At 41.0% G+C, this 11,569-nt stretch overlaps 2 protein-coding genes across 2 annotated transcripts; one reads left to right on the forward strand and one right to left on the reverse strand.

Moving 5' to 3' along the window:
- The first annotated feature begins 513 nt into the window (after positions 1-513).
- LOC137953197 (guanine nucleotide-binding protein subunit beta-1-like) lies at positions 514-6,212 on the forward strand. Its single transcript, XM_068800469.1, has 6 exons — positions 514-808; positions 906-1,000; positions 2,217-2,641; positions 3,872-4,235; positions 4,573-4,686; positions 6,019-6,212. Exons 1-6 carry the CDS (start codon positions 703-705, stop codon positions 6,052-6,054), a joined length of 1,140 nt encoding a protein of 379 aa, XP_068656570.1. The 5' UTR covers positions 514-702; the 3' UTR covers positions 6,055-6,212.
- A 1,784-nt stretch (positions 6,213-7,996) lies between these two features.
- LOC137953869 (uncharacterized) lies at positions 7,997-11,276 on the reverse strand. Its single transcript, XM_068801408.1, has 3 exons — positions 10,552-11,276; positions 9,393-9,740; positions 7,997-9,303 (listed from the first exon to the last, which is right to left on the reverse strand). Exons 1-3 carry the CDS (start codon positions 10,981-10,983, stop codon positions 8,683-8,685), a joined length of 1,401 nt encoding a protein of 466 aa, XP_068657509.1. The 5' UTR covers positions 10,984-11,276; the 3' UTR covers positions 7,997-8,682.
- Between the last annotated feature and the right edge of the window lie 293 nt (positions 11,277-11,569).

Consider the following 11,569-nt stretch of genomic DNA (forward strand, 5'->3'; position numbering starts at 1 on the left):
AATGGAAGTACTTATCGGATTTCGGTTGGTTCATTCAAGAACCGGATCCAGTTTTGGTATCCTTTTAATAGTGTGATCGAGTTCGGATCCGTTGTAACCCGTGGGTCAGCAAATCGTGCTTGCCACCAATTATAATTTATAAAAAGAAGTGCATAAATAGAATTTCATTCCGTCCAAGAACCGGGTCCAAGTTTGGTTTAATCTTAGAAAAATGATGCGCCCACCCCTTGGTCAGGCGCACTCAAACTCGGAACGGGAAAACAATAATCGGACCGCCTTTCGCTCTGTGACTGATCCGAACAGAACCGGGCGTTTTCCCCGCTTGCCGTCGCATTCAGGTCCGCACTCCTTAGACGGAGGTGGGACCCACAGAGAGCTGACTCTGACCTCTGTACTTGAAAGTCAGACGCACGTGGGCTCTAGTGGCCCCGAGTCTCACACGAGTCAGATGCCCCTTTCATCACGTCCACTCCACACGATCCTACTCCTTTCTCTCTCTCTCTGTCTGACCGCACTGCCTCTGTGTTTTCTGCTGGCGTCTTCTTCCTTCGTCACCTGTGGTTTTCCCTTTCTCGTGACCCTAGCGTTACTTCGATCACCCGCTTTCTGCTGCATCTACGTAGTGCGTTCCGATCAGGCGGCAGCGGACGGTTAAACGACCGAATGTGTGTAAGAGAGTGGGAGAGCTAAAATTCAGGGCTGATGTCTGTGACGGAGCTGAAAGAGCGGCATGCTGCCGCCACAACCACGGTGAATGCTCTCAGAGATCGGTTGAAGCAGAAACGACTTCTCCTACTGGACACCGATGGTACTGAATCGATGATTCTTTTCCAGCTCTTGTCTTGTCTTTCTTTATTTTGCTTCTTGCTTGGTGGATCTGTTTCTTAGATGCCCATTTTTTATAGTGGCTGGCTATGCGAGAGCCCAAGGGAGAACGTCTGTGACGTTCGGTCCCACTGATCTGGTCTGCTGTCGTACTTTACAGGGGCACACTGGAAAGGTTAGGCTTTATTACATTCTATTTTCTTCCTCTTTCCGAGTTAGTGGTTCGCTGTGATTTTAGCTTGCTAAAGCATGCGCCGTCATTTTTAACTAGTTAGAGCGGTTCGAAGTTTGTCGAGAAAGAATGAGAGAAGAATAGTTTGTTCCCTCGGCTCTGTTCTCTTTCTACGAAGTTTTAACCGGGCTTGATGTGAAATCAGTAACTGAAAAAGGTTAACGTGCCGATCAAGGGTGTAAACAGTTACTTACCTTGTAAATTCGGTGATCTTAAAATGGTTCTGACTTGTGAAATAATTTGGGGGGCGGAGTTTTGGAATTTGTATTTGCAGAGAATTACCAAAAGGTTGTAGGACTATACTGCTCCGTTATTTTGAAGAGTGTAATAAAGCAAAATTCAAAAACTGAAGTGTTCACATAGGATGGAGGCAGAGATGACAATCTCGAAGGGCTCTGTGACAAATCTGGGAAGATAAAATCTGTGACAAATCTGGGAAGATAAAATCAGAAATGGGTGTAGAAGAGTGCGGTTAAAAGTTGTGCAAATAAGTAAGACATTAATAGTATCCTTTGTTTGCATTTGCAAAGGAAACCTGATGCATCTCTGAGGAGAACGTCGTATTCATTAGTTGAAGGTTTCATGTATGAAATAGTGCATGGTTGAAGATGATATCCATGGAGATGACAAGAAAACTTGAAGAATCACAACATAGTGATGGAGTTAACTAAGGACAAGGTAGAGTGGAGTAGGAGAATTCATGTAGAAAGAAGGATGTTGGCAGAGTTTGAGAAAATGCAATGCAGAAGGTGGGTGAAGCGTTGATGTTAAATACTTCTCTATGATGGACATAGAAGGAAAGAAAAAAAAAGCTATTTCTTTGGTCATTTGACAACAAGAAGTCTTCACTGGTGATGAAACTTATTGATATAAACATAAAATCTAACGAACTTGATAAGCAACAATTTTTGGTCATCATGGTGAGAGTAAACACCTTGTCAAGGCTACAGTTTTTTCTTTCTGTCCTTGTGCTAAATGAATATCTGCATTTGATGGTAAATTGGACTTTCTAGTAAGTCTGTGCAAGCTAGTAGTTGGAGAGCATAACATAGTTAATATTTGCTGTCTGACCTCTCCTGTACTTATGCTATAGTTTCTTGTGATTGAATTTCGATTGCATAAGTGCTGTAACAGATATCTATATAAAAATTTTCAACAGGTTTATTCACTTGATTGGACCCCTGAGAAGAATCGCATTGTTAGTGCATCTCAAGATGGAAGATTGATTGTATGGAATTCTCTTACGAGCCAGAAAACACATGCGATAAGGCTCCCTTGTGCATGGGTGATGACTTGTGCATTTTCCCCTAGTGGTCAATCTGTTGCATGTGGTGGCCTTGATAGTGTATGCTCCATCTTCAGCCTTAGTTCTCAAACTGACAGGGATGGGAATTTACCAATATCAAGAACTCTTAGTGGGCACAAAGGCTATGTATCTTCATGTCAGTATGTTCCAGATGAAGACACTCACCTAATCACCAGCTCTGGTGATCAAACATGTGTTTTGTGGGATATCACCACTGGCCAAAGAATTTCTGTTTTTGGAGGGGAGTTTCCATCAGGGCATACTTCTGATGTTTTGAGGTATATTTAGTGTTTTTAGTTGTAAAAGTTGGACATGTGCTTCTTTTTTCTGGTGGCTTCATGTCCAATTGACGTCTGATTAGGTTTAAAAACTTGAAACCAAGGATTATTTTAGAATCATTCTCAAATATCAATGAGAGAAATTTTTTGAACTATGTAATCTTGCTCTAGTGTACTGAGTCACTAAATACTTCTCGATTATGGTGCTGGGTCTACTTCCCAAAATCAAGTTGGAAATTACTCTACAGTGTAATCCTAAATAATGTATTCATTCATGTGATTTTTTTTAATTTTTTTTTTTTTTTTTTTTTTTTGCTTAATACTTCACACAGTGTGCTTCAAATTGTACTTTTTGGAAAAAAAGAAGTTGTGCTTGTAATGCAGTGTCATGTGAGTTGCTGCAAGCCGCAACTGGATTGATAACTCTGATTAGGTGTGTCTATTGAAGATCATTTTGTACATCTTGTGACGTCATAGAAAAGATTTAGAAACTAGTCAGTAGGGTGACTATATTGCTATTTCCATTTTAGGCTTTAAATGATTAGCCTGCATGTTAAAAAAATATTAAATGAATAGCCAGTGTTTGTTGGAAACCAATTCTTCCATAATTTTGTTCTTCACGGGTTAATCAAGAACTTATATCTTCCTTTTTTTCTCAGGCAAATGAAGAAGATACTACTTTGATATGGTTATTTAATCTAAGGTTAAACTTCAAGCAAAAGATATGTCATATTTATATCTAAGTTAATCAGGAACTCTGCTGGCAAAACAGCTTGCATAAGTAACAATAAATCCTATTTTAGATTTTGTGATGTCTTCATGGCCACAGGGTTGATTAAATTACACTGTTCTTGAGCTAGGAAATAATTTGCTCTGCAATTCTTTTCTTGTTACTTAATGAATGAAGAGTATGTTATGCCATTATTAATGAATAGTAGAACATTGAAAGAAGCTAATGGTTATGTGGTTTAAATTTTTAATCAGTTTGCTAGTTGACAGCAAAATGTGACTAAAAAAACTCATAATCATGTATCTACTACAGGATGTTTAATGGCATCCACATTAGAGAAAGCTTGAAAAGGTTTTGAATGGGGATGATTCTAGTAGAAAATAGAAATAAGCAAATGGTTATGAGGTTTAAATTTTGACTATTTCAGAAGGCATTACTTTGAGATCTTGAAGCTTTAATTCATGTTCTCTTTATGTCGAGTAATTCCTGTTTTCCTGCAGTGTTTCAATCAATGGGTCAAACTCAAAGATGTTTGTCTCTGGTTCATGTGATACAACAGCTCGATTGTGGGATACTCGTATAGGAAGTCGAGCAGTTCGAACATTTCATGGACATGAAGGAGATCTCAACACTGTGAAGTTCTTCCCAGATGGGATGAGATTTGCAACAGGATCAGATGATGGTACATGCCGACTATTCGACATGAGGACCGGTCACCAGCTCCAAGTTTACTATCAGCCACATGGTGATAGTGATACTGATATCCCCTATGTGACTTCCATTGCCTTCTCAATATCAGGCAGGCTTCTGTTTGTTGGATACTCAAATGGGGACTGTTATGCATGGGACACTCTTGTGGCTAAGGTATTTCATTAACTAGTTCTTTGGTGCTTGTTGTAAATGACCAAGAATGGATCTATTTTTCAGCCTCAGAAAAGGGTAGCCTGGGATATATGGTTAACGAAGGAACATTTGCTAGTTTGTAACTCTTATGGAGTTAATTTATCTGATATGACATTTTTCTGAAATGGAAGGGTCGTGTTTTGGGGGGAGTGAGGGCTTCATGGTTGCTTAACTTCAAACAAGTATACTGTCATACTAGTTGCATGATATAGCTTGTATAAGTATTTCTGTGACATGTTATCTTTAGAAGGCAAGAAGTACACATGAATTTATCTAACTTTTGGTTTCTCTATTTCAGGTTGTCCTAAACTTGGGATCTTTACAAAATTCACATGAGGGCCGAATAACCTGTTTGGGTTTATCTGCAGACGGTAGTGCATTATGTACAGGAAGTTGGGATAGAAACCTAAAGGTGGGTTTGTTGTTTTTTCTTCTAGCTTCCTTGCAATTGAGTATTTTGAGCTTCTCCGGTATTTTCTCTCTTTCTCTTGTGCATGTATTCACATACACATGCATACACAAGCACTCAAACACCCACTGTACTATGCATGCATGTACACACACTGACCTCTAAGATTTGGTTTTCTGTAAACATTTTTTTTTCACTGGTTTGAAGTGACTAGATTGAGAACACATGGTTGTTTAACCAGAAGTGTACTAAATTCTAAAACTATTGTTGGCGGTAACTACCAGTTTATTACTGTACATTTGCTCCAAGTCCCTAGAGTGTGTGGGAGAATAGTCCCACATGGTTTGGACTTGAAAAAATTCTATGCTTTTTTTTTTAGGAAGATTGCATCTAAGTTTTGAATAGTCATTTTTGGGGGGATCGACCTAACCTACCATGTATCAGAGCCAACCCATGCCCATGTTTCTGTTTTGTTGCGATGGCCTGTGTTTGTGAGTTCTTCATGTCTTGAGTCAGGTTGTCAGTTTAAGCCTGAACTTGATGGTAAAAAAGTCTCACTGGCTTTTGGGCTCGACATCTTAGGTTAGTTGTCTGAGAGTGAGATGTTGTGTGTGAGAGAACAGTCCTAGACTGGTTTGTGCATGAAAAGTTTCAATACTCATTGGTTGGGAAAAGGTCTCCCAACTTTGATCAGTCATTTCCGGTGGGTAACCTATCCAACTTTAACAAATTTGATGCCATTTCACAATTTGGAGATCCCAGTTTCAATCTGAATTCTTGAGTTTTCCTGCAGAGACTCAGACAAATCAACATCTAATTGAGTGGGAGGATCACAAATCTGTTGTTTCCTTTTTCATAGTTTTCCATGAGGGCTAGTAGGACTAAGAGAGTCGAGTCTTTGCTGTGCTGGAAAAGTACAATATCACTGGTTGCCAGTGCATTTAATCAGTAAAACCCTTTTGAGGCCCATTATTGAGCTATTTTTAGTTGTATATTGTTCATTGCTGGTTTACCTCTCATGTACTGGCGGCCCAGTAATTTGATAAACACCGGGTGAAATTCCAGATGGTGGCAAAAAAGTGAGCTGTCTTGTTCTAGGACTGTTTTCAGTGAATAGGTTATATCCCGAAGAGTTCTTGCGTCTTTAGTTAAAACTGTCTGCATATCAATGGTTGGATCATGGACTGCCTTTGCTAATAATCTAATAGGGGAAAGGCATTTCTAGTTTAAGATTAGTATTGAAGGTGAGTGGTGCTAAGTGTTGATGGTATTCTTAATTGTTAAAAAGATAGCTATTGAATTTCAAGTAGAACCTAACTTCTTTCTCATTGGCAGATATGGGCATTCGGAGGACACAGAAAGGTGATTTGAATGTTCTAAACCATGTGAGCTTTGTGGTTACTGCCATGAGTTCCAGTGCTTGTATCCATCAATTGTCCTCCTCCAGTTCTCATGTGTTGAATCTGTAAAATGTGTACCCACTTTGTATGGCAAAATTTTCTTCCTTCCTTCCAATTTTTTTTCGTTTACATTTTTCTTCACCCCAAATGCCTTCTGGAGTATGTTACCCATGTGTCATAAATGGACTACTAGAGATTACATACAAGAGAAGAAAGAGGCAACTTTTGTCTTCTGAGCCTTTGAATAGATTTACGCAAAGTAGCACTGCAGTGCACAGGGTACACAGGACATAGACCAAGTGCAATTAATGGTTCAGAAGATGAATTGGTTGGACGCAGAATTTAGAAAATAAGATGATTTTGACTGCTTTGCTTTAGCTGGTTTATTATGATCGTTATGAAACAATTTTGGCAATCGATGGCTTACTTAATTTAATTAAATATTTTATTTGAACCGATCAATTTAAACCACTAACTCTGTGAAAAACAACGTTTCTTCTCCTTGTTCCGGGCACCCATTTCTCCTTTCTTCTTTTATTCTAAGCTACATGAAGATTGTAGAGGAGAGTTCAAAACAGCCAGGCACATCGAGATTACATCAAGATTAAACAGCTGCTTATCTTCCATCCAAATTACAAGCGAAAAGGAAAACCAGAACATCGCATAGAGATCGACCCAGTTTTTTCTTTTTTCTTTTTTTAATTATCAAATTCTGGATTCTGTCGGAACCAACAAAATCCAGAATTTAATCTTTTCAATCTTTCGATGCCACTGTACAAGTGAATTCATAAACCTGTTTTTGTTGGATTCATTTCAATTCCTTCTCCTGTATTTATGCTGGCAGGAGTTCTCACAGAAAGATGCTCAAGCTAAAGAAACCACTGGTGGAATATCAGGACGATTAAAAATAAGAACAGGTGAGGTCCCCAAGATCTAATGAATTCCTAGAATATTTAGTCAAAACAAAAGGGTACAAGATGCTGTCATTAATAGTTACTAAAGTTGCAGAGAGGAGGCCATTTGCTGCTGCCTTCAATTTAGGAGTTCCGTAGAGAAGCAAATTAATAAACTCCAGCATCACCATTCTTTAGAAGAAATCTCGCAGTCAAGTTTCCATCAAAGTGGGTTGCCTGCATCTAAGCACACCCATCAGCATCTTTTGCTAATACATAGTTAATCGGAGATTACATGTTATGTGCCAATCGAAAAGGGAATCAGGTAGATCTAAACAAGAAATGGACAAGCTAGAAGAAATTCCTTGAGGGTTGCATTAAGTTGGGACCAACCAAGTTCCTTCATTAATTGATTCTTGACTTAGTGAGTCTGTCACTCCTCCCATCAAATAAATTACACATTTCAATAAAGAAGGGTTAGTTTTTGCACAACTTAGAGGTTCTGTTATTTGTGGAAACTTCCTAGTGATTAATATAAGGAAGGAGCCATGCAGATTGCAGGCTCATTTCAGTTTTTCTTCTTCTTTTTTTTGGGTTTCTTCAACAAAGGAGACGAAGACCACATTGAAAGAGGAACACTGGTTCAGTATTTAATCACTTTCAGAGATGGAAAAGAGAAAGAGAGTCACCACGTGGAGCCTTTTGCTGCTCTTTTATATCGTGCCATGCTGTAATGATGCTTTCACACCGGCTTTCACAATCTCCAAATCCTTCCCCTCCATTATGTCAGGCATTTGGAGCTTTAAAAGCAGTGGAAGGTTTGGGTCTCTGGTCAAAAAGGGTATGGGAAGGAGCAACTCACCAATCCCTTTCAGCTTCTGGATATGGGACCCAATGCGGAACAGAGTGGTCTTTACCTCTGGAATTACTAACAGTAGCAGGAGATGGGCAAGCAGAGAAAACGGATATTGAGACGATCATTGAAATGTACAAAGTTCAGAGGCACCCAGATGAAACAGATGAGAAAATGAAATCAAAATACACAATTTTATATGTCAGCATTAAATATCTGGCTGGAACACAAGTTTGTTTACATCTAGCATTCAGCAGTTGCTGGTAAAATCCTCTTTAACCAGAAACCCAGACCAGATGAAGTTATGGCAGGTAAGATAAAATGGGTTTCATCTCATTCAGTTTTACTCCCTTTTGATCCAGAGAAATACCCTCTTCTTCCCCACCAAAGAACACCTTTCACATCAATCGAAACACATTAATGACCGAAAAATTAAAAAAAAAACACCTGAAATGAAAAAAGGGAAAACAGATTGCCGACAGTCTTGAGTCCTTGTTGCCACCGGAAATCTGCTAGGCATGAGAATTAGTAGAATAGAAGGCTAGTGGTGTTCTTCCCCCTCACCGGCGGGAGAAAAGCAAAGCTTCAACACTGCCATCCTTCGGCTATGGAAGGTAACCTGGAAAAAAAAAACCTCCATCTGCTCCACAAACCCAGTCTATAATCGTCTTGAGTGTAAGAATTCAAACAAGACTTTTGAGACAGAACCTGTGAATGATTATGCTCTATTTACTGGACAAGACCGAGCCCCAAAATGCTTCTATCAGATTCTTCTAGCTACATCCTAATGAGTCAGTCAGGACTAAGAACTAAGTATAAACAAAGTGGCCAACTTCAATCCTGTTACAGTCAACTAAACCTCCACCTTCCATACGATGCTGTCAACATTGCCGTGTGCCTTCTCCACAGCGGCAACCTTGGAGCGGTGTGTTCCTGCCATGGCCATGGTCTTCCCCCTCTCTCCTTGTGGGAGCTCACATGCTTCACTGATCGAACCACATCTTATATCGCCAGGAGGAATGAAACAGTCCATGGATAGGCCAGGGACGTTAAAGGCCACTTCTTCAATTGTCCACACTTCTTCCATCCTGGTCTTAGTATGGCTCATGGCCATCTCCCCAAACCTGAAGAGGGTAACTACAGATCGACCAGAGTGAGCAATCATTGCACCTTCCACTGGCCGATAGTCATCAAGAAAGGAGTTGATGGTAGTCTCCCAGTAAACTGCGTCTCCCCCATTAGATTGGATACGAGTGAGGTGAGAATCCTCCATATGAACAAGAAGCCCTGTCCTCTGGCTGAAGTAGCCAAACAATACATGCCTAATGATCTCCGCAGGGCCTTCACTCCTGGACTTCAGTGTCAGTGGGTCAGCACAGAGCTTTAGGATGAAGCAGTCCTCACCATTCACTTTCTTCTCACCGATGCATCTAGCATCTGCGAACATGCTGGCAGTGGTTAACGGATCGAGTCCCTGAAATTCCAACCACAGCCCAAAATTTTTGAGTAAATCACAGAGAGAACTATTTGAGTACGAGAGATTGCAGAGGGTCTGAAGCTCACCTGGAGAGCCCTTCGCAAGGGTCTGACTGGCCCTTTGGCAGCATGGGCACCAAGCCAAGGGGTATGCCTCCAGACGATTTTGCCGTTACAGCCAGCATGAACTTTGGAGCCTCCTACAGCGAGCTCAACATACCACATGTCAGGCATCATCTGCCAAAGCACGAACCCCCCAGATTCCGCGGCTCTAGACGCATTTCGGTTCTTCATGACTTTGGTGGCAGTTTCAAATTCGGACGCAACCATTTTTACTTTCCCCATAGCGTAGGCATTTCGGATAGAGCTCAACAGTTTTAATCCCCCAGAGGCAGCGGTATATTGTTGCAGGATGTACTGAGCAGATGAGGTCTCCTGAAAGGGGGGAAAACGAAGAGGTTAATATATCCCAGCTCGTTGAGGTAGTATTTTACAAAAATTTCAAAACAATTGCAGAGAATAGTTGGAAAGGAAACTCTCCCCTGCTCGCTCCTGAGGTGTACGAGAACCCTTTATACTAGTTTGCAAACTTGTTTTCTTCGCCGAAAGCAGAAATTTTGGTTTGCGAAATACTTTAGTAGAGAAAGAGTTTCCAGAAATATAAACAAAACGACGTTTTCGTGTATACTGTATATCAACCAGTAAAAATCATTTCCAACAGGGAAACTAGAATAAATACGAGGACAAGAAGAAAAGAGAATGAACAGAAAATGCTCCAAAACCCAAAAACATGGCCATCATCAGCCAAGCACAAGATTAAGAAACCTGAAACTCGAATATACATTCATCAATTTTCTATTAAAACTCATGCAACTGGGTTGATGATTGACAGAAAAACGCACCAATAACCTGCACGATTAACCCAAAAAACGCCGAAACACAACAGAAAAAGGAACTTCACAGAGGAAAGCAACAAGTAGTTCGAGATTTCTGCAGATACCGAATATGGGAAAGAGGTAGTAATTGTGAAAACACCAGAAAATATATAAAAAAAAAAGTGAAATCCTAGGGAAATCAGAAGATATTCCTACGAAGAAAGTGAGAGAACATTAAAAATAAAGATGAGAAATCCAAGTGAAAAAAAAAAAAAAACTCCCAAACTTAAACAAAAACGAAACAGGGAAGAACAATAAGATAGTACATTGCCTTTCTCAAAAGCAGAATAAAAATACAGCAGGAGACTTACAATGGGAGTATCTTTTATGCTAAGGTGTGGAAGAGGGTCAAGAGTGCTAACATGCACGGGGGCTAAAGGGGCCCCCATGACCCCGAGCAGCAGTCTTAGATCGGAGCGCTTGTACGCAGACGATGAAACCGAGGGAGCTCGAGCAAGCTGCCCTTTCATCCAGTGTCCCCAACCTTCCTTCTTCCCATCAGCGCCAGCGTCCGGATCGGGCCCCTCCATCAAAGGCGTTAGAGTCTCACCGACGGGCCTCAGGCTTCCGGATCTCGCGATCAACGGCTCCGGAGGCGCCACATAGTGATGCTTTCTCCGTCGCAGTAGACTCGTCATGGGCGAGCCGCTCCTCAACGGACTCTTCGCCCTGGACCTCGCGGGTGACAGCCCCCGCACTACTTCCTCCTTAAGCGCCGAAAAAAACCCTTGTTTTTTTTCCATTTCCGCCACAAGCCCTTGAAACGAAACCGCAATCCGTGAACAGAGGAGGAAACCTCAGAGAGAAGAAGAACGCAAATGTGAGGGATGAGCCTTCATAGAATGAGAGATCAACTATTGACGCTCTCACAGGAAAGAAGAGAACCAACTGAGAATGAGAGACAGGAACAGAGTCTGCAACAGATTACTGACCGCAAGAGAGATGACTGTAGCCGAAAAGAGGGGAAGAGAGAGAGAGAGAGAGAGAGAAAATGAAATTTCAGCAGATGATGAAAAAAAATATATAAACCGTTTTCAGGGGAGTGAATGGCGGGGTGTGTGGGAGCCTGAACTGAAGAGATCGCCTATACAAAAGGAAACTCTGTACAGTCACTCGGTGGAACAATAGGAGATTTTTACCGTGAGACTACCAATAAATGCCATACCTTCTTAACCATTTTGGATCCTTACCTGCTTCTCACAGAAAAGGATGTCTCTCATCGCCGAATGGCGCGAGTGGCGACAAAAGTGGAGTCCTGAAAGAAACGGCGTTCCATTGGACGGAGTCGAAGAACTGGGAACGGCTCAACGGAGGATCCCAAGACCCGTT

This window comes from Aristolochia californica, unplaced genomic scaffold (genome assembly GCF_029961685.1).
Source record: "Aristolochia californica isolate CCGP_79_NKW_82.1479 unplaced genomic scaffold, dmAriCali1.0.hap1 SCAF_16, whole genome shotgun sequence".
Taxonomy (NCBI): domain Eukaryota; kingdom Viridiplantae; phylum Streptophyta; class Magnoliopsida; order Piperales; family Aristolochiaceae; genus Aristolochia; species Aristolochia californica.